The following is a 25,042-nucleotide window of genomic DNA, read 5'->3' on the forward strand; positions in this document are numbered from 1 at the left end:
AAAATCGAATAAGGAACGGCATTTTCTTACTTAAACATCTATGAAAATGATCAAAATTGTTCAACATAAAAATGAATATCATTATATACATGTGTATACATAGGTTGGATATTTAAAATACGCATTGCAATACATTTCTACTAAGTTTTAAGTAATGATAAACCAGTTCCTTATTCAGTTTGAATAAGGAATAAGGAACTGGTTCCTTATTCCTTATTGAAATCGAATAAGGAACTGGAATGTACTTACTATAAATAATAAATCAAAATCGAATAAGGAACGGCATTTTCTTACTTAAACATCACTGAAAATGATCAAAAGTGTTCAACATATAAATGAATATCATTATATACATGTGTATACATAGGTTGGATATTTAAAATACGCATTGCAATACATTTCTACTAAGTTTTAAGTAATGATAAACCAGTTCCGTATTCAGTTTGAATAAGGAATAAGGAACTGGTTCCTTATTCCTTATTGAAATCGAATAAGGAACTGGAATGTACTTACTATAAATAATAATTCAAAATCGAATAAGGAACGGCATTTTCTTACTTAGACATCTATGAAAATGATCAAAATTGTTCAACATAAAAATGAATATCATTATATACATGTGTATACATAGGTTGGATATTTAAAATACGCATTGCAATACATTTCTACTAAGTTTTAAGTAATGATAAACCAGTTCCTTATTCAGTTTGAATAAGGAATAAGGAACTTATTCCTTATTGAAATCGAATAAGGAACTGGAATGTACTTACTATAAATAACAAATCAAAATCGAATAAGGAACGGCATTTTCTTACTAACAAAAACATAAATAGGAATTAAAGAGATCAATAAGTCAATGAAAATCACTGTAAATATAGGTTGGGTATAACAAATATTTATTGAGGTACATTTCTATTTATTTTTTTATAATTATAACCCAGTTCCTTATTCGATTTCAATAAGGAAAAAGGAACTGGTTCCTTATTCCTTATTCAAATCGAATAAGGAACTGCCATTTTCTTGCCAAAAAGATAAATTAAAGTGAACCAAAGAGACCAGTACATCAATGAAATTCATTATAAATGTAGATTGGGCATCATAAATATGTATTGTAGTACATGTCTACTATTTTTATTTAATTTTATTCTTGTTCCTTATTCGATTTGAATAAGGAATAAGGAACTGATTCCTTATTCTGTATTCAAATCGAATAAGGAACTGGCGATTTCTTAATAAAAAATAAGTGAAAATGAATCACTGAGATCAATAAATCATGAAAACCACTGTTAATGTAGGTTGGGTATAACAAAATAGTTATTGAAGTACATTTCTACTAAGTTTTATTTAATTATTACCCAGTTCCTTATTCGATTTCAACATGATGAAAACATGTCTGATACTCATCTATCGGATAGTCTTGGCCAAAGGTAAGGTCCAGATGCTAGAATGATGCGATTAAAGTATCCGAAATTATGGACTCTGAATAAGGAATTAGAAATAAGTTAGTTCCTTATTCCGGAGCCTGTATTTCGGACAATCACTTTCGGATATTTTATTTTTTAGATGTGTGTGTTATTTAAGCTTGATTATGTTATATAGATATATTGTGTCACATTTCTTTGTTTATTTTATTTTACGAAATACGCTGACAACAAATATTATTAAGACGATAATAAGGAAATGGCATTGTCTTACTCAAACATAAATTAAAATTAACCAAACAATACTACATGTCAATGAAATGATGGTACACGTAAAAAAAAATTATTGCAATACATTGCTGCTAAGTTTTATTTAATGAGAATCCAGTTCCTTATTCGGTTTGAATAATGAATAAGGAACTGGCTCCTTATTCCTTATTTAAATCGAATAATGAACTGGCGATTTCTTACTAAAAACAATAAATGAAAATGAACCAAAGAGACCAATATATCAATGGCAATCATTGTTTTTCACGTTGTGTATCCAAAACTTTAACTGCTGTGAATTTCTTCTTAGTTTTATTTAATTTTAACCCAGTTCCTTATTCGATTTCAATAAGGAATAAGGATCTAGTTCCTTATTCCTTATTCAAATTGAATAAGGAACTGCCATTTTCTGAATAAAAAGGAAAAAAAAGAGACAAATAAATCAATTAAAATCATTGTAAATATAGGTTGGGTATCGCACATATGTATTGTACAACATTTCTACCTAGTTTTTATGTGTAATGATGACCAGTTCTTTTTTCGCGGGTGAACAATGACAAAGTAACCAGCTGCACTGACTCGGAAAAATAGGACTGGTAACAACCGATACCAGCGCCATTTTGTCGCGTCCCACGATCTTTTATTGTGTGCCATTATTGAAGGTCGCCGGATGTACCGCTGGCATCCAAGATCGGGAAGACGCGTTTTCGGAGATAGAAAATGAATTTTAATATATAAACACTCAATAAGAGCTTGTATACGCATTTGTTTTTTAATGGAAAAACAAAATACGTAGGCATCTCGATGAAACTTTCCAGACTAATAAAGGCACCTGGCCGCTGCTTCCGGTGCATTATCGCCTTTATATTGACGTTTGTGACGTCGAACTGGCGACAACGCTGTCCGAAATATTGGCATTCGGTAAGAAAACAGAGCGCAACTGTTACGCTAAGATCAGCGAGGGACTGTTTACCATCGAGGCCATCGCCGTTTTGTAGATCCCACAGCCAATAATCGTGTGACGAGGTTGAAGGTCGCCGGATGTACCGTTGGTCTGCATGAAGACAAAACGTGTATTCGCACTGAAACAAATATACGAAAAAAACACTATTTCAGCTAGTATTCGCGCAGGTGTTTGAGTGTTAAATAAAATAAAATGTTGATGCATCTCGATGAAAGTTTCCAGTCGACTAGAGGCACCTTCAACGCTGCTTCCGGTGCAGTCTTGATTTTATGGTGACGTGTTGAAATCTCTTTACATCCTTAATCATATCCCTTCGTAACCGCTTACGTATGAAAACGGAATGAGATATCTAAAACATGCTTAGTAATGAGATATCGTTTATTATTGGCCAAAGGTAAGGGTCAGATAAAACTTAAAGAACTGTATCAGAGATATAAATAAAAAATCTTATATTAAACATAGCCAATAATAACGAAAATAAAGCTGCTTTATGCGAGAATGATCCGAATGTAAGTATCCGAAAGTATAGCGTCTGAATAAGGAATTGAGTAATAAGTTAGTTCCTTATTCGGAAGAGCGATTGCGGATAATCACTTTCGGGTATTTTATTTTATAGATGATGTGTGTGTTATTTAAACTTGATTATGTTATATGGATGTATTCTGTCACATTTCTATTGTTTATTCTTTTTGACGATACACGATGAAAACATGTATTATGAACACGATAATTAGGAAATAGAATTGTCTCACTCAAAGATAAATTAAAATTAACCAAAGAATACTAAATGTCAATGAAAATCATGGTATATGTAGGTTCGAAATTAAACATATTTATTGCAATACATCGTTACTGAGATTTATTTAATGAAAACCCAGCTCCTTATTCGGTTCCTTATTCCTTGTTTCTTTTTCAAATCGAATAAGGCACTGGCATTTACTTATTAAACAACTTAATTTAAATGAGCCAAAGAAACCAATAAATCAATGAAAAGCATTTTACATTTAGGTTGGGTATCAAAAACTTGAATTGCAGAACATCTGTACTTAGTTTTATATAATGATATCCCAGTTCCTTATTCGGTTTGAATAGGGAATAAGGAACTGGTTCCTTATTCCTTATTCAAATCGAATAAGGAACTGGCATTTCCTTGCTAAACAAACCAATTAAAATGAACCAAAGAGACCAATTAATCAATGAAAATCATTGTAAATATAGGTCGCGTATCAAAGTATGTATTGCAGAACATTTCTTCTTCGGTTTTTGTTAAATGATAAGCCAGTTCCTTTTTTTGCTTCCGAGTAAGGAAAAGTAACCAGTTGGACTAACATCGGAAAAATAGGACTGGTTATCAAATAGACGAGCGCCATTTTTTTTTGGTTCTCGTAACCTTTATTTTCCGCGCCAATGTTTAAGGTCACCGGATATACCGTTGGCTTCAAGATCGAGATAACGCGTTTTCAGTGATAGAAAATCTATTTAATTAGAAAAACACTCAATAAGAGCTTGAGAACGCATTTGTCTTTAAATTGAATAAAAAAACGGAGGCATTCCTACGAAACTTTCCAGACTACAAGAGGCATCTGGGCCGCTCCTTCCGGTGCAGACATTTTTTATGGTGACGTCAGTGATGTCGCACTGACGACAACGCTGTTCGCAATTTTGGCATTCTGTTCGAATACAGAGCGCAACTGTTAAGCTAAATACGGCGAAGGACTCTCAACCATTGAGACTATCGCCGTTCTTTAGATACCACGGTAAATAATCGTGTGCCGAGGTTGAAGGTCGCCGTATTTACCGTTGGTTTGCACGAGCGAGAAAACGCGTATTCGCATTTAAACAAATCTATGAAGAAAAAACACTATAACAGCAAGTTTGCGCGCAGGTGTTTGAATGTTAAATAAAATAAAATGTTGAGGCATCTCGATTGAACTTTCCAGTCTACTAGAGACACCTAGACCGCTGCTTCCGGTGCAGTCTTGCTTGTATGGTGACGTGTTGAAATCTCTTTGCATCCTTAATAATATCCCTTCGTATTCGTTTACGTATGAGAACGGAATGGGATGTCTAAAACATGCTTTGTAATGAGATACCGTATAGTCTTGGCAAAAGGAAGGGGTCACATAAAACTTCAAGAACTGTATCAGAGATAGAATAAAAAATCTTACAATAAACATGGCCAATAATAACGAACATAAAGCTGCGCTCTGCAAGAATGATCCGAATGTAATTATCCGAAGTTAAAGCATCTGAATAAGGAATTGAGTAATAAGTTAATTCCTTATTCGGAAGCCTATATTCCGAACGGTCACTTTCGGATATTTATTTTTTTAGATGCTGTGTGTGTAATTTAAGCTTGCTTATGTAATATGGGTGTATTCTGTCACATTTCTATTTTATATTCTATTTGACGATACTGAAAACAAGTATTATGAAGACGATAATAAGGAAATGGCATCGTCTTACTAAAACATAAATTAAAATAAACCAAAGAATACTAAATGTCAAAGAAAATCAAGGTATAAAGATGAAGGTTGGAAATAAAAAAATATATATTTATTGCAATTCATTGCTACTGAGTTTTATTTAATGATAGCCTAGTTCATTATTCAGTTTGAATAATGAATAAGGAAATGGCTCCTTTTTCCTTATTCAAATCGAATAATAAAGGAAGTGGCATTTTTTAAATAAAAAATACAAATAAAATGAACCAAAGAAGCCAATAAATCAATGAAAAGCATTTAAAATGTAGGTTCGGTATCAAAATCATTAATTGCAGTACATTTCTACTAAGTTTAATTTAATGATAACCCATTTGCTTACTCGGTTCGAATACAGAGTGCAACTGTTACGCTAAGAACGGCGAAAAACTGTTCACCATCGAGGCCATTTCCGTTTTGTAGATCCTTCGGTTAATAATCGTGTGCCTAGGTTCGTACAAACTTAAATAAACACTTGATCTGGGGAATATTTAGTACGTAATAAAATGCGACACAATTTTGATTAGTTAAAGAAAAAAAAATCATTATTTTGCTATCCACACTTCATTCGAAACAATTAAACATTTTTGTTTGTGACCAATCATTTTCCTTTATATTTTACTGTTGTTTATTGGAAAATATAATTGATTTAAAATGGGTACGTCACAGTGTCAATCACACAGTACATCGTTGTGAAAGTAAATTGACACTTAGTTAGTTGGTTATATAAGCAAATCAATAGACGTTATTAAAATATGTTTCGTTTTCTATTCTAACTGTAATTGGCAGATACTAGGTAATAACTTATTAACCACCTCGAACAACCTAGAATTTGGCTCGTCTCTGCTTTGCTTTTACACCTGAGAACTAAACTTCATTTACTACTTGCGTATTTGATACCACTTCTGTATTCCAGAAACACACATTCGGATGGTCGATACCTAAGCCAGCTATAAATAAAGAGTCGAAATGGTTACGGTCATTGACATGGACTTTGTCCCTTATTCATGTAAAGAAATAACTGATTAAGAGTTGTTTATTTAATCTCTGAAGTTGACGGAAGAACTAACGTGAAAAAAAGAGAATCATACTAAAAAGGTGAAAGCAAATAAAATGATTCCAAAACAGATTTGGTATATGTTTACTGTTAAAGTAAGCATACCCCGATCGGTTTGAATATGCATGTGATTAATTATTATAATGCCGCGAAAAAGTAAACTAAACAATACTGAATATTACTAGGTAGAAATATATAGAAATATTTTCTATGCACATGTCTACATGTTTGTCATATTTATAATTCACAGTTGGAAGGCGAACAACCCCGTTGTAAGTTTGAAATTGTCGTTCCTTTTTCCATAGACTTATTTCACAACGGATGAAGAACACGCAATATTTAAGACTTAAATAATACACATGTACGTTAGAATAAATAATTTTGAAACAAATAACTTTAAACATTTTTTTTCTTTAATGGTTCATCTTATTTCATTTCATATGATAAGATGAAACACGTGTCTATAGAGAATTTCCGCGCCTCTCGGTTGTTTGGCCACAGGTTGCAGTAAATATTTCGGATTATGCAGCCATGATCTTTTTGTTAAGCACTACACATATAAAATCCGGGACTGATAAAAAAGTAAGCATTTATTGACTGGTCAAAACAGACCTATCACAGATTGAGCTGTGCTTCGTAAAAAAACAACAACAACAACACTAAGAACGCTAGCCCATTTTATTCACCAATGGACTTAGTTTCTTCACATAATAAAGGTCGATATGGTATGTAATTTTGAAAGAATTATAAATCAGCCAGCTTTTGTACCAGTAGATTTGTGTGTTTTCGTTCCGCAAAAGCTAGCTTATTTCAGGATACGTAAATTGACAGGTGCAAGAAATAATAACAACGCAGACATATAGAAAATAAGTGTAATGTTGTTATATATATGCAACGCTAATAATAAATATAAATATATTTTTATATATACATGAGGCATACCTTCAAACATACCCGTATGTGTTTTTCAAAATTAAATATTAAACCCGACAGTGCTGTAAGGTTTGAAAATTTGATAAATACTATTACCTTACGCAGTTCAGCAATAACTTTAACCAAAAGCATACATTGTTAAGAAATTAAGCAACATCGGTAAAATGTCGAATCATACAGCTTTATAAAGATTGAACACTTAAAAATGGTTTGGAGATTTATACACTTCAAATAAAAAAACACTATTCGGCAATCATATAAACCCTATCTGATAATTACTATAGTGTAACCAATAACACACAACAGAATTTGTCAAAATCTAAAGCGAAAATTACAGCAACAAGAGCTCCATGATCGGAGACTTTTGCCCCCAACAGGGTCTTGACACAGGGTTTTCTGCAACAAAACTGACCATAATTTTAATCTTATCATATTAGTTTGACTAAGCCACTTTAATAAAACCTTATGTCACAGTGACCTTGACCTTTAAACTAGTGACCCAATTTCAATCGAGGCCATCTACTGTCCAACGCCAATGCACAAGGGAAGTATCACGACAATCGGTCAATTCGTTGACGAGATATTGATCGGAAACAATTTTCAAACTTAGAATGACTGAACTTAACCTTTAACCTTATAACCCCAATATCAATCAGGGCCATCTTCTGTCCAACGCCAATGCACAACGGAAGTAGCAAGACAATCGGTCAATTTGTTGACGAGTTTTTGATCGGAAACAATTTTCAAACTTAGTGTGACTGACCTTGACCTTTGACCTTGTAACCTAATTATCAATATGGGTCATCTTCTGTCCAAGACTAAAGTACATGTGAAGTATCAAGCCAATGGGTCAAACCGTACACAAGTTATTGATCGCAAACAAACTGGTCTACCGACTGACATTTAGCAAAACAATATAACCCCTCTTCTTCAAAGGGGGGCATAATAAAACTAAACAAGAAATGTCGCAGTTGCCCTCGAAGTTTCATTTTCTCGTTAGAGTAACTTGAATTTTTCTACAACACATTCATTACAATATATATATATTTCTGTAAAATATACAGTTACATAAACTGGCAAGTGCTTTCATTTATAGATAATAAAGGGTTGCTGTGTTTAATGTTAGATAGAAAACCACAAAGCCATTTTTGGCCATCATTCGTTAGTTTGTTTAAAGATGGGCAAGTATAAAATGCAACTAATTGGCAGTACACACATTCAAACTCTTTGTTGTTTCTTTATGTACCACAAATATGGGGAATAAATGGTTAAATTTTGACTGAAATACCAAACATTTCTGAGTAGTTCCAAACTTGAAAGACTGAAAACTGTGCAGCCAAAGTGAACATCTGGCGAGAGTAGTGTAAATTATATTGAGAGGTTTGTGTAAGATAAGGACATTGTAATGACAGTTTAGACAGAAATTTGTCATAACAATTTAAACAGAAATTATGCATCATACATACTCAAAAAATCAAAACATTACCATATTATACAACATTATAATTAAAGGCATTCAAACCATGACAACAATTTACAAACAAACAAATATACTTTATAAAGCATTTGTAAGTAATTACAAATAGGAAGATCATTACCAACATGGTGTAAGTTATCATATAAAATGGTAGTAAAGTTTTCGAAACATTTAATCACAAAAAGGCTAAAAGGCTCTTATCTGTGAACCAAATAAATAAAACATTGCTTAGCTGGAAATCTACAGAAGCTTTCACTATAGCCTTATAAACATAACTGAACTGCCCCTGGCTGCCATGTTTTTCATATTACCCAAACTGTTTTGGAACTCGACCAAGATATCATTAGAACAAATATTCCTAATTTAATGATGATCCGGCTAGATTGTGATTTCTATAGTTTTCACATGGTTTAACTATAGTCATATAAGCTAATTTTCCCCGCCTCCTGAATGCTATTTTTATTAACAAACCGGCACCATTTGTTAAATTAGTCAAGATATTGCTAAAACAAAACAATTGTATAACATGAAGACACTTTAATTAGTAAAACAATAACAATCCTGTTAAAGTACGGGGAATACCTTTATAACTTGATATATGATGATATTATTTTAACAATTCACATCATTTTAAGTCATTTTATTGTGAAATTCACCTGTGACAAATGATAACATGTAGTTAAATATGATTACAGTATAAGAAAGTCAAAGTCGTGTTGACAACTCTTCACAATTTAACATCATGGCAATATGTGCTTGTTCCTTGAATCAAGCATTGAGTCCTACTTTGGCTTTTACTTTCGCAGACAATATGCAATTAATAAGAATATACTTAACACAGAAATATCGAGTCTGTATACAAAAAGGAGCATCTACAAGCAATCATGTCTTTTAATAACAAAACATGTGTACACAGTACAAACATTAAGTGTTACAGATCTGAAGCTGGAATGACTTATCATGATTATTTAAGCTCAAATGTACATGTTTAAATGTAGTATTAACAAGAGATGTGTTTGTCAGAAACACAATGCCCCCTATTTGAACTTTGACCTTGAAGGATGACCTTGACCTCGACCTATCAATATTGCAAAAGTTGGTAGATATTGACTAAGGCTACCTGAATATACCAGATATCCTGAACTAGACATCAGTAATATTGTCATGTATATTGTATTATGGTAGAAAAATGGACACTTTGACCCCCCTTAGCCCACCCCCACACCAATATGTAGGTTAAAGTATTTTTTTCGCTTCGGCATACAAATAAAAATAATTTTGCTAAGTTTGAAGCAGCCATGGCCGAGTTTGGTAACTTTAAAAATTAAAAAGAACATACCTGCCTAAAAAAATCTCATTTTTGACGAGGGTTCCCTACTTTGACACACCCTATTTCGACCCCGGGGCACAACTAAACCCCAATGCGCACATCAATGTGTTCGTGGTACTTTGAACTAACGGAAAAGAAAGACATGCGACACCTATGGCTAGGGTGTTATAATATTTCAATACCAAACAGGCCAGCAAACAGTATAATGTTAGTGCAAATTCGGTATTTCGGACCCCTATCAAACATCTTTCAACTTTTCCTGATTATGTTTTCGATTTTAGTTTAAATTCACCAACGTTTACTCAAATAATACTAAATAAAAATATATTTCGATAAAAAAAATCACACAATTTTATCAAAATGTCCTATTAAGGCCCAAAAACCACCTTAAGAACGCACGTGGCGCGCTTAATTTCCCACCCTTTCCCCCGGGCCGACCCGTGAGCTTACTCCCGGGCCGACCCCTTCCAAAATATACCAAATATTCTGGCTATAGACATCAGAAATATAGTACAGTATATTGTATAATGGTAGAACAAATGGTAGAGTAAGACAATTCCATTGCCTTATTATCGTCTTCATAAAACTTGTTACAGCGTGTATCGTGAAAAAGAATATACAATAGAAATTTGACTGAATACATCCACATAACATAATCAAGTTTAAATAATACACGTAACATCTAAAAAATAAAATATCCGAAAGTGATCGTCTGAAATACAGGCTTCTGAATCAGGAACTAACTTATTACTCAATTCCTTATTCAGAGGCTATAACTTCGGATATTTAAATTCGGATCATTCTCGCATTGCGCAGCTTTATATTCGTTATTATTAGCTATGTCTAATGTAAGTTTTTTATTTATATTTCTGATACAGTTTTTGAAGTTTTATCTGACCCTTACCTTTGGCCAAGACTAAACGATACCTCATAACTAAGCATGGTTTAGATATCTCACTCCGTTCTCATAGTTTTTTACGTGAACAGTTACGAAGGGATATGATTAAGGATGTGAAGAGATTTCAACATGTCAGCATAAACGCAAGACTGCATCGGACGCAGCGGTCCATGTGCCTCAAGAAGACTGGACAGTTTCCATGAGATGCCTCAATATTTAATTTTATTTAAAATTCAAACACCTGCGCGCATACTAGCTGTGATAGTGTTTTTTTCTTCATAGATTTGTTTAAATGCGAATACGCGTTTTCTCGCTCATGCAGACCAACGGTAAATACGGCGACCTTCAACCTCGGCACACGATTATTGACCGTGGTATCTAAAGAACGGCGATAGTCTCAATGGTTGAGAGTCCTTCGCCGTTTTTAGCTTAACAGTTGAGCTCTGTATTCGAACAGAATGCCAAAATTGCGAACAGCAATGTCTGCACCGGAAGGAGCGGCCTAGATGCCTCTAGTAGTCTGGAAAGTTTCGTAGAGATGCCCCCGTTTTTTGTGTGTTTTTTTTCAATATAAAGACAAATGCGTTCTCAAGCTCTTATTGAGTGTTTCTAATATTTACCTATATATGATTTTCATTGAATAATTGGTCTCTTTGGTTATTTTTCAATTATTTTTTTAGCAAGACAATGCTAGTTTCTTATTCGATTTGAATAAGGAATAAGGAACCAGTTCCTTATTCCCTATTCAAACCGAATAATGAACGGATTATCATTATATAAAACTTAGAACAGGTGTACTGCAATTAAAGTTTTTGATATACAACCTACGTTTAAAATGCTTTTCATTGATTTATTGGTTTCTTTGGTTCATTTTGATTAAGGTTTTTAATCAGAAAATACCAGTTCCTTATTCGTTTTGTATACGGAACAAGGAACCAGTTCCTTATTCCTTATTCAAACCGAATAAGGAACTAGATTCTCATTAAATAAAATTTAGCAGCAATGTATTGCAATATTATTTTTTTACATCTACCATCATTTCATTGATATTTAGTATTATTTGGTTAATTTTAATTTATGTTTGAGTAAGACAATTTCATTTCTTAATTATTTACTTCATAATACTTGTTTTCAGCGTGTATCGTCAAATAGAATATACAATAGAAATGTGACAGAATACATTCATACAACATAATCAAGCTGAAGTAACACACACAACATCTGAAAAATAAAATATCCGAAAGTGATCGTCCGAAATACAGGCTCCGGAATAAGGAACTAACTTATTTCTAATTCCTTATTCAGAGGCCATAATTTCGGATACTTTAATCGCATCATTTTAGCATCTGGACCTTACCTTTGGCCAAGACTATCCGATAGATGAGTATCAGACATGTTTTCATCATGTTGAAATCGAATAAGGAACTGGGTAATAATTAAATAAAACTTAGTAGAAATGTACTTCAATAACTATTTTGTTATACCCAACCTACATTAACAGTGGTTTTCATGATTTATTAATCTCAGTGATTCATTTTCACTTATTTTTTATTAAGAAATCGCCAGTTCCTTATTCGATTTGAATACAGAATAAGGAATCAGTTCCTTATTCCTTATTCAAACCGAATAAGGAACAAGGATAAAATTAAATAAAAATAGTAGACATGTACTACAATACATATTTTTGATGCCCAATCTACATTTATAATGAATTTCATTGATGTACTGGTCTCTTTGGTTCACTTTAATTTATCTTTTTGGCAAGAAAATGGCAGTTCCTTATTCGATTTGAATAAGGAATAAGGAACCAGTTCCTTTTTCCTTATTGAAATCGAATAAGGAACTGGGTTATAATTATAAAAAAATAAATAGAAATGTACCTCAATAAATATTTGTTATACCCAACCTATATTTACAGTGATTTTCATTGACTTATTGATCTCTTTAATTCCTATTTATGTTTTTGTTAGTAAGAAAATGCCGTTCCTTATTCGATTTTGATTTGTTATTTATAGTAAGTACATTCCAGTTCCTTATTCGATTTCAATAAGGAATAAGTTCCTTATTCCTTATTCAAACTGAATAAGGAACTGGTTTATCATTACTTAAAACTTAGTAGAAATGTATTGCAATGCGTATTTTAAATATCCAACCTATGTATACACATGTATATAATGATATTCATTTATATGTTGAACACTTTTGATCATTTCATAGATGTTTAAGTAAGAAAATGCCGTTCCTTATTCGATTTTGATTATTATTTATAGTAAGTACATTCCAGTTCCTTATTCGATTTCAATAAGGAATAAGGAACCAGTTCCTTATTCCTTATTCAAACTGAATAAGGAACTGGTTTATCATTACTTAAAACTTAGTAGAAATGTATTGCAATGCGTATTTTAAATATCCAACCTATGTATACACATGTATATAATGATATTCATTTATATGTTGAACAATTTTGATCATTTTCATTAGATGTTTAAGTAAGAAAATGCCGTTCCTTATTCGATTTTGATTTATTATTTATAGTAAGTACATTCCAGTTCCTTATTCGATTTCAATTAAGGAATAAGGAACCAGTTCCTTATTCCTTATTCAAACTGAATAAGGAACTGGTTTATCATTACTTAAAACTTAGTAGAAATGTATTGCAATGCGTATTTTAAATATCCAACCTATGTATACACATGTATATAATGATATTCATTTATATGTTGAACAATTTTGATCATTTTCATTGATGTTTAAGTAAGAAAATGCCGTTCTTTATTCGATTTTGATTTATTATTTATAGTAAGTACATTCCAGTTCCTTATTCGATTTCAATAAGGAATAAGGAACCAGTTCCTTATTCCTTATTCAAACTGAATAAGGAACTGGTTTATCATTACTTAAAACTTAGTAGAAATGTATTGCAATGCGTATTTTAAATATCCAACCTATGTATACACATGTATATAATGATATTCATTTATATGTTGAACACTTTTGATCATTTTCATTGATGTTTAAGTAAGAAAATGCCGTTCCTTATTCGATTTTGATTTATTATTTATAGTAAGTACATTCCAGTTCCTTATTCGATTTCAATAAGGAATAAGGAACCAGTTCCTTATTCCTTATTCAAACTGAATAAGGAACTGGTTTATCATTACTTAAAACTTAGTAGAAATGTATTGCAATGCGTATTTTAAATATCCAACCTATGTATACACATGTATATAATGATATTCATTTATATGTTGAACAATTTTGATCATTTTCATTGATGTTTAAGTAAGAAAATGCCGTTCCTTATTCGATTTTGATTTATTATTTATAGTAAGTACATTCCAGTTCCTTATTCGATTTCAACAAGGAATAAGGAACTAGTTCCTTATTCCTTATTCAAACTGAATAAGGAACTGGTTTATCATTACTTAAAACTTCGTAGAAATGTATTGCAATGCGTATTTTAAATATCCAACCTATGTATACACATGTATATAATGATATTCATTTATATGTTGAACAATTTTGATCATTTTCATAGATGTTTAAGTAAGAAAATGCCGTTCCTTATTCGATTTTGATTTATTATTTATAGTAAGTACATTCCAGTTCCTTATTCGATTTCAATAAGGAATAAGGAACCAGTTCCTTATTCCTTATTCAAACTGAATAAGGAACTGGTTTATCATTACTTAAAACTTAGTAGAAATGTATTGCAATGCGTATTTTAAATATCCAACCTATGTATACACATGTATATAATGATATTCATTTTTATGTTGAACAATTTTGATCATTTTCATTGATGTTTAAGTAAGAAAATGCCGTTCCTTATTCGATTTTGATTTATTATTTATAGTAAGTACATTCCAGTTCCTTATTCGATTTCAATAAGGAATAAGGAACCAGTTCCTTATTCCTTATTCAAACTGAATAAGGAACTGGTTTATCATTACTTAAAACTTAGTAGAAATGTATTGCAATGCGTATTTTAAATATCCAACCTATGTATACACATGTATATAATGATATTCATTTATATGTTGAACAATTTTGATCATTTTCATTGATGTTTAAGTAAGAAAATGCCGTTCCTTATTCGATTTTGATTTATTATTTATAGTAAGTACATTCCAGTTCCTTATTCGATTTCATTAAGGAATAAGGAACCAGTTCCTTATTCCTTATTCAAACTGAATAAGGAACTGGTTTATCATTACTTAAAACTTAGTAGAAATGTATTGCAATGCGTATTTTAAATATCCAACCTATGTATACACATGTATATAATGATATTCATTTATATGTTGAACAATTTTGATCATTTTCATTGATGTTTAAGTAAGAAAATGCCGTTCTTTATTCGATTTTGATTTATTTTTTATAGTAAGTACATTCCCGTTCCTTATTCGATTTCAATAAGGAATAAGGAACCAGTTCCTTATTCCTTATTCAAACTGAATAAGGAACTGGTTTATCATTACTTAAAACTTAGTAGAAATGTATTGCAATGCGTATTTTAAATATCCAACCTATGTATACACATGTATATAATGATATTCATTTATATGTTGAACACTTTTGATCATTTTCATTGATGTTTAAGTAAGAAAATGCCGTTCCTTATTCGATTTTGATTTATTATTTATAGTAAGTACATTCCAGTTCCTTATTCGATTTCATTAAGGAATAAGGAACCAGTTCCTTATTCCTTATTCAAACTGAATAAGGAACTGGTTTATCATTACTTAAAACTTAGTAGAAATGTATTGCAATGCGTATTTTAAATATCCAACCTATGTATACACATGTATATAATGATATTCATTTTTATGTTGAACAATTTTGATCATTTTCATAGATGTTTAAGTAAGAAAATGCCGTTCCTTATTCGATTTTGAATTATTATTTATAGTAAGTACATTCCAGTTCCTTATTCGATTTCAATAAGGAATAAGGAACCAGTTCCTTATTCCTTATTCAAACTGAATAAGGAACTGGTTTATCATTACTTAAAACTTAGTAGAAATGTATTGCAATGCGTATTTTAAATATCCAACCTATGTATACACATGTATATAATGATATTCATTTATATGTTGAACAATTTTGATCATTTTCATTGATGTTTAAGTAAGAAAATGCCGTTCCTTATTCGATTTGATTTATTATTTATAGTAAGTACATTCCAGTTCCTTATTCGATTTCAACTAAGGAATAAGGAACTAGTCTTATTTATCAAACTGAATAGGAACTGGTTTATCATTCTTCAAACTTCGAAATCGTTTAAACATATGTAACACAGTATATGATATTTTCATGTGAATTTCAATTTTAAGTAAAATGGTTTTATATTTTGATTTTTTTATAGAATCATCCTTAATTCAAATAATAACCTTATTAAACTACATACTTTAAAATGACATGGCCGTTAACAAGGCCTATGCATAACATGTATGTTCGGTGTCAAACATGTACATTCGGATCACTTAACCGAATATGATTTTAGTCAAAAAATAGCTCCTCCTATTCGATTTTGATTTCTTATTTAGCCAGTAATGACATTCCATTCTCCAATCATATTGATTTCATTAGTATGCAATGAAAATCGTTCCTGTTTGCCTTACGTGCTACAACTGAGAGAAGGCTGGTCATTTCATTACAAAGCTAAAGAAGTATATGTTTCATCGGTGTTAAATATCGTTGTTCCGTACACATGTCATAACTGTATATTAATTCGCAATGATAGTTTAAATTTTAAGTGATTAAGTAATAATGAATGCAGCCATTACTTTAATAATGACGCAAATCAACAATAATATTAATTTTTTTTAGTTAATATGTACGATAGAGTCCAATTTACGTATTAAACTAGATTCTTAACACATCAAAATACTCGTATTATACCATTTAATGAATTATGTACGTGTCTATGGAATATATATATATATGTATAAGTATGATTACACAACTTTAATTTCATATCAATGGCATTAGGTGGAAAATAGCTACACACTAGATTTATGAAATGTATAAGCATTAAAGACGGTATGGCATGGATACAAAATTGGTTTTATGTTTGAGCGCAATCCGCATAACAGTTTAAGAGGAGTTCAGTAAGCACACATTTGATAATCGATTGCTTAAGTTGTATTTCTTATATTTTATTGTATTGATACATTATTATGAGATCTCTAAGTTCAATAGTAATACTGTATATTTCTGTTAAGAGTTTATCTTCAGGAAAAATTATATTGCATACACCAAAACATGACTGATGTATATGAACAAAAAGAATACATCTATATACTACAATACATAATAAAAACAACTACATGTTATTGAATACTTGGATTTCATATATACCGGTAATACAATTGTAGAATGTATACAAACATTACACTCTTAATAAACTATTTCTTTTCAACAATTAAATAAATACAATACTTGCCAATCTTCAAATTTTGCTTTATAATGTTTAAATTGCCCTTATTTATTTTTTAATTAGTTAAGTATAAAACTGAAGGCAATTAACAGCAGCAGCATTTCAAAGTAACCAATCACTTACATGCGAATCACAATCAAACCGTATGCATTTAATTTTCATATAAAATATAGCATTATATGATAAAGCATAAAATAGAGATTTAACCTTGTACAGACATATTTAATATTCTTCCATATGGATGTGTTTGAATTTAAATACGAGCATTCTGATTGAACAAAAGCGTGTCAGAGTCAACGTGTCACAAAAAGTATGGTGAGGACCGCGACTGACAGTTACAATTGAACACGTATTTAACTTGTATTTCTAATATGACAAATTCTGAGAAAAGCAACATAGCAACCATGAAAACTAAACGTTAAAGAGTTGTATGTGTAGCTTCTCGTCACGTGGGATGCAAAAGTGGTTGATACAGGCAGGTGATAGCTGAATCGATAATGAGCAATGTATAGGTAAAAAAGTCATGGACTTTCATTGTCATCATTATCATTATGCTATTTTTAAAAGCCTACAGCAAACACATTAAACTTTAATGCAATACTTAAACTTTGCATCTTAACAACTGTGTGGAGGTTATGGACGGAATGTGTATACAAAATAGTTAAAGCTTAGTACAACTGAGCCAAAAACACGCATTTGATTAGAGTATATATTTATTTAAATTTAGACACCTTCAAGTCTCAATAAAAGTATTTGTCACAATTGATTACCATACAATTCTCAACATTTAAATTTAACATTGCAATTTTTGGTTATATAAACAATGATATTTTATAACACTTTGCAACATATTTAGCAATAATGTACACGTTCTCAATCTAAGTATGGTTCGAAAAATATATAATAAAATCTTATATTACAAGAAAAAAATAAAAATTAATAATAAGTCCAACTCGAAAGTATTGATTTTGATTTAATTTTAGTGTGTGTATCCCTTACCAAGCTACAACAGATACTGTTAATACTAAGATAATCGTTCATACCATGTAAATCTCGTTCATACCATGTAAATCTCGTCTGCGACAACGCAAACTCAAAATTAAATGTAAGCGATCTCGTAAATAACGATGCATTAGAGCACAACGGGTACTCCAGTAATCACAAAACTCGTCAGCGCGTATATGCTCAACAAATCTTATTTATTTACAGAAATGTTTTACGTTGACAGCATGCAGCAGGTTACATTAAATTTCAAGTTAAATAAAAAAAGACTGAATTGTGTTCGGAGAAATATAGACTGATCGCTATTAACATGTGACCACTTATTTAAGGTTACCGATAGTTGAGGTGAGGCTGTTTATTATAACGGTGTATGTATCATATAACCGTTTTGAAAGATTCATGGGAGATATATTTTTTTACCAACATAACCGTTGTCGGGTTGTAGATATAACGGTTATGAACACATTCAAATTGCATCCATAGTTTAACCGTCTTCAAAGGTTGAACACTATTGGTTCCGTCAAGCTATGTGTTATTTGAATAGAGCACTTGGAGCAGGGTCTTGCGATGTTATCCGGAACGACATTAGATAGGCTTATTGTAAGTGGTTGGGTGCGGTCTGTGGCGGGGTATTCTGTTATTTCATCATGTGATGGGGATGGGATAAGGGTAGCGTTTGCGGTAGAGGACGATGTCAATTGTGGTACTTGACGTTGTGCGACATTGAAAGCGACCCTGGTAAGAAACTGTAGAAAATTCAGTGTCTTACATTGTTTGACGACGTATTGGTTCATTTCCTGAAGAAGAGCGTGTTCCAGCCAAGAACCCTCCGTTTTATGCCTAAAAGCATCGTCAAATATGAAACATGAAGTTCAATGAATAACACATTCAGGGCCGTGAAGAGATTTGAGAAACATAATAAATAACATAATTATGAATCATGTTAAATAAAATCAAAATGTTGAATGCCAGTCATTGTAGCATCAGGACCAGGTACGACCAGCACTGGTATGTGTTCTTTAAATGTCTGATGTACTTTTTTACCTAATTAACCAAACAATACTAAATCTTTATATTTATGAATCATTCGAGAGAAAGGAATTTAAATTCTCAAAATGTGTCAACTAAAAAGGTGATTAAATAGTGCAGTTTGTTTTTCGACGTGTAATTATATGGAGCCACGAAATTATTAGCACGTACAAGTCAAAACATACACATCATTTAAGCTAGGGTAAAATATTGAGATAGCGTTATTGACTACTACCTGTACGATACTCGAAAGGAAGTTGTTCCAAACAGGATTATATAGTTCTTTGGAAGATCCACTGGTACAGCCCACCTATCCGTTTCCTGCGATCGTCGAGTCCATTGCTCAGCAGCAGGCAGGTCGGGTCGAACATTTGTGACCGTCGCTTGAGCGTCGTTATCGTCCTCTGCTAAATGAGAAATTGCAGTTCCATGCATTGTTTGTGAAGTTGCATCTGAATTCAACCATTTAATTGTTTAAAAAGGACTAATACTCGCCGTTAAATAATTGATGTGAAATACTTTGAACTGAAAATATTGCGTACTTTTAATGGTATGTATCACTTAAGGATGACCATATAATTTATATTCTTATAAATGGTGATTGGTTATTGAGAAAAAAAGTGAACCCACACATTTTAACGACACATACCAGTGCTGTTCGTGCAGGGTCCTGCTGCGACGAGGACTGGTACTCCTCTGTCTTCATTGGCTATAAGAAAGACACAACTCATTTATGTCTCTTGACACATAACAATAAGCAGTACAAAGAACAATTATTGAGATGTTTTCCGATTCGTTTTAGAATGTTGTTTTGTTTCTGAAATCAGAACTGATCGAAACAACCTAACACTATAAGTTCCATAGATTCATTATTAATACTTATAACATTCGTAATTTATTAATTAAATTAAAAAATGTGTTTGTGAGCACCTGACTTAATACGCCCTTTTTACTTTAATTGTATTCATTATAAAATAAAAGCACTTAACATCTTGGATATAGTGTATGTTAAAACTATTGAAATGTATCTCTACCTGCGATGAAGCTAGTCGCCCTGCAAGTCTCAATGATCATGATGACAGTTTTTGTTTTCAACGGCTCACATTCCTTAAGAAATTCTATAACGTCTCCAAGCTTCATTCTGTCATCACATGGTTGAGAACAAGTCGCGACTCGTTTTCTTTTCGTGCTTGGTTCGTTTTGATCATCATCAGCCAATGAAATAAGGAGATCCCCGTCTTGTGTGTGTCCATGCGAACAAATCGCCAACAAGAAATATTTTGTGTTTGCATTTGCTTTGAAGCGAATTAAACATTTAATGCAACTAGGATTATCTGCTTGACACTTTATTGGGTTATCACTTTCGTTATGGTCCCATAGTTTCCTAGAGATGTCTCCGTTTAAAGACGTTCCATTAAGATATTCAAACTTCAATGTAGTAACAAAAACCTTCTCCAAGTTTCGCTTCTCGGTCTCAGCTCCTTCGCGGCGGGAATCCTGGTTGTGTGGGAATTGGTTGGAAAAAATGATTGCCTCTCCAACTGCATTAGTTGGTTCGATGAGAGATTGCATCATTACCCGGAGCAAAGTTATCATTCCTCGTTCATTGGCTGAAAAAAAAACACGTAAATAATATGCCTGTCAGTGTGCCCGGTGGGCAAATGACTACTAGATGCGAATTCATGAATATGCATGAAAGATGTAAAAGACGTCGAAGTTTAGTTTTTAGTCTATTTGTCACGCAAATAGGCTTTTGTAATACCGCATTTCAAAATCACAGGGGAAACGGTAGTCTCTGTCCAAGCATATCCCTGATTTTGGGCAGACGAAATAGATATTTAATATAGTCTTTCGTAATTCTTACAATTTTTCATTTAGAAACTTTGTTCTAACATTTTCTTCCAAGAACATTGCTGCACCATTTTAAGTGAATTTTTCTAAGACCGTTTTGCATGATAAAACTTTCTTAGAAACTAAAACAAATTTCGTTCGTAAAACAATTCTACAAACGGACTAGAAATGTTGAGATTCCATTATTTTTATTTTTAGAAAATTACCATCTACAAAGCAAACCTTAAAGATTTACGTCCCTTGGACACAAAGGGAGACAATTATATTACTGCTTCATGCGAGATAGGGGACTTTTATTGCTTGGCAATAGTCTTGCTCTTTATAAAAAAAAATTTGATAGCCTTTTACATTTTCATTCAGACAACTAAACCTTTAACATTTACTTCAGCAAAAACTTCTCTGTAACTTGCAAGTCGACTTCTAACGCCATCGGCGCTATCGTTCTAACTAAAGCTAAGTCAATTCATATTGAAAAAAAAAGAATAAGAAACCTTTCGCCATGGACAATTCGTGCGCAAATGAAGTTTGCAAATTAATTGTAGTCTATAATGTATGGACATAACATTATTGCAGTTATCACAATGTAATGGTATCTGCTAATACATAGAGCAATACAGGAAACGTTTGATTTGGTTACACGAAACGTCTATTAAGTCAGTTGTGTGCTAAGTAAATCTGAGTGAATTTTCAAAAGAATCATATAGAAGAGTCATCAGTTAATTGTATGTGTCAGATATGTTTACAATTAAACTTTGTAAAAACGGTTTGAACCGCACTCTGGGGAAACGGGGCTTAATGTACATTTTAGGGACACACTTTCAACTTAGACTAGGTTTTTGTTTAAAAGAGATCTCCATTAAAAGTAAAATTCTTAAAAACGGAAAGCGTCGTCCCTTATGAACCTTTGCGATTTAAACAGGCTAACAAGACTATGCGGACAGGCCTTTAGCCTCGTTTTCCCCGAGAACGGCTCCTATGTTCCTAACTATTCATTTAACGTAAAACATTCATTGACTGGTTCATGGTTGCAATTAAAAGAAGTAGAAAAACTTCTATTTGCGTTAACTACTAAAACTCGTATCGTTACTGAATGAATAACTCACACACTGATAAAAGAAGAAGACACAGTCAGTAGCTAAAGTTACGATTAAATTTATCGTAAGTTTAACTGTAAGAAGAAGTACGAACGATTCATCCCATATTTAATACTTGATTAAAATACCATGCCAGTTGGAGTTTTTAAACGAATATCGGCTGCTCAGGACAAATGACCATCGATGAGCTCTCTTTATACGGACCATATCCATTAAAGAATTTAAGGTCGATTTCCGACGCATGCGGGTTCGGCTGTTGGTCACTATACTAGACATAGTGGAGTTTCTCCAAACCCCTTCCCCTCCCAACACACATACACATTTCAAGACCACACTAAAATTGAAACTCTTAAAGTAAAAAGAAAAAATCTCAACATTGAAGCTATAATTAAAGTGAATCCAAGCATTCTTGATCACAGAAAGGAATGAATTGCTACAATGTGCGTTAAGAAGTTTATATCAGCAAAGTTAAAACACATTTAATTTCTTAAATATCGTATTTGGTTACATATAACATCGAATGATTTTTACGTATGTCTTGCCGTGTAAATATTTTATTTTACATCTATGCAAGGGTTCTTGAAAAAATGTGTATATATAATAAAAGAAAGGGTATCAAACGATGATTTCACAGGTGAAATTAATAACACTATGCAACAGCATGGAAGATCAAACAATGCACACATATATCGTTGTGGTTGCCAGCAGTGAGCATCCAGCTCTGATTAAACACCGTTTATTTGATAAAAATCCACCAACCATGTCCAAAACAGCTTAAAGTTTCACAAATATGACCCCAACAGCGAAGTGCGTAATTATCGATTTCCAATTGTCAATTATGACGGAAGGCCGATTTTTTTATCGAATTTTCACACAACTTAACAAGAACTTCGTAATAAACTCCACGTACGTTCTTCATTTACTATCGGTAAGTAGTCGGTTTGGAATGGTAAACCAGATTTTACTTTACCTATATTTTTTTAACTGGGTTTATATCATTCTATGACATGTAAGGTCAAATAATTTTACTAAGCTCAAATTTTCATGTCAATATTTTGTCGACCATCTTGGATTTCAAAATGGCCGCCAATGAAATTTGTAGTATAATTGTAAAACGCTCGTTTCCTGGACATTTGTGGGTATAAAATGACCAAAATAGTGTCCAAATGCTCATTATAGACTGTTTAACATGTTCGTGTCAAATTTTAATGTCATTGATTTGGTGGCCATCTTGAATTTCAAAATGGCCGCCACGAAAATTGGTAAAATAACACAAAAACATTCATAACTTTTGTGGGTATAAAAGGACCAAAAAGGTGTCAAAATGAGGTGTCACGAGACTCTTAGGAACATTTCTGTGTCAAATTCAAATGACAGTAAATTGGCAACCATCTTGGATTTCAAAATGGCCGCCTCGAAATTTGGTAACAAAACGAAAAAAACTCTTACAACTTGGACATTTGTTGGTATAAAATGACCAAAATGGTGTCTAATTATTAATACAACACTGTAGAATAATTCTATGTACTTGTTGTGATTTAATCATTGATTTTCATATGAAATTAAACGATATTACAGTATCAGACACAGTATTTCTACAATATTTTGTAGTTAATTTGGAGTGTCAAATGTCACTGAAATGGAAAACTAGGTATACATGCATAGGACTTGTATTGTGTTGATTAACAATATGCAAACTAGAGTTTTATTTCTGTTTGGTTAATACTGTGAAAGGAAAGACACAAAATGGTTTTTAGCTTAATTAATAAGTTGTTCAGTCTATTAGTAATTTCTTTATCTTAATCATAACTCCCTACTTTCTCAACATAACTGAAACCCTTAAAATTTATGGTATTGATAACGAGTCATGAGCTCTTAATGTGCACACTAGTTTTCATCTATAGATCAAAGTAGTACAAACATAAAACCAATATGAAAATTCACATTAGGAATTTAAATATCTTCCTCTTCCTCCAATATTGCATGTGTGTTTAAGCAGGCCTCATTACCAGTACATTTACACAGCTCATTACATGTATCATTGTTTTGTCGACATGTGCACCTTTTTGCACATTTGCTGATACCACAGCTACATTTTACTAGAGTGTCAGTTGCAGCAATAGAATCAAAAGACAAAACAGGCCGCACTTTATTATCAGACACTTCCCAACCACACTTCAATGGGTCTAAATACACTGGGTGGACAATTGTATCCTGAAGCCAAACATTAGATTGCAAGTGGGCTCGCAATATGTGTTGATACCAAGTTCCATATGTTGGTGGAATTTTATCAATACCTGTAACAGATAATAATCCCGGAAATGTTTTCAAACGTATTTCCCCAGGACTCAAGTTTGGAATGCTAAAAGAGCACAAGTACCTCATACATTCATTCACTACAGATGATGGTAAATCACTCCCTCCGAGTCGAACTATTACATCGTGAGCTTCATCATGACCTGTTGTGTCTGAACCGGTGAGTGTATGCATAGCTGGTAATGCTTTCGCTTTCTTTTCACCTATTGCGTCGTAAATGTTGGTTATAGAAATTATTCTCCTCGAGTCCTTATGGTCAGTCAACATCCTTGGTAATGTAAAAGAACCAACCAATGTGTGTCTTGGTTGAAGAAATCAACAGAGCATCCAGTTTGTACAACTTCTACAGCATGAATGATCATGAGTGTGTCTGCCTCTTCCTGTGTACTTACTGGTGTGGTTTGATTAACTTCATTATTGTTTGAACAAACACCTTCCCTTGTTACTGTCGCTATTCTTTGATTTGAATTGTTAAACAGTT

General features: G+C 32.3%; 1 protein-coding gene across 1 annotated transcript in view; it reads right to left on the bottom strand.

Moving 5' to 3' along the window:
* Nucleotides 1-1,704: 1,704 nt before the first annotated feature.
* Nucleotides 1,705-25,042, bottom strand: part of LOC127831365 (uncharacterized) — a 40,505-nt gene continuing 17,167 nt past the window's right edge. Inside the window, exons 2-6 of the mRNA XM_052356337.1 lie at nucleotides 20,335-20,910; nucleotides 19,950-20,009; nucleotides 19,536-19,707; nucleotides 19,041-19,111; nucleotides 1,705-2,770 (exon numbers count right to left, since the gene is read on the bottom strand). Of these exons, the coding sequence (XP_052212297.1) occupies nucleotides 2,658-2,770; nucleotides 19,041-19,111; nucleotides 19,536-19,707; nucleotides 19,950-20,009; nucleotides 20,335-20,896 (978 nt within the window). The 5' untranslated portion in view covers nucleotides 20,897-20,910 and the 3' untranslated portion in view covers nucleotides 1,705-2,657. The remainder of the gene's footprint in view (nucleotides 2,771-19,040; nucleotides 19,112-19,535; nucleotides 19,708-19,949; nucleotides 20,010-20,334; nucleotides 20,911-25,042) is intronic.

The sequence above is a fragment of the Dreissena polymorpha genome, chromosome 1 (genome assembly GCF_020536995.1).
Source record: "Dreissena polymorpha isolate Duluth1 chromosome 1, UMN_Dpol_1.0, whole genome shotgun sequence".
NCBI classification, from domain to species: Eukaryota; Metazoa; Mollusca; class Bivalvia; order Myida; family Dreissenidae; genus Dreissena; species Dreissena polymorpha.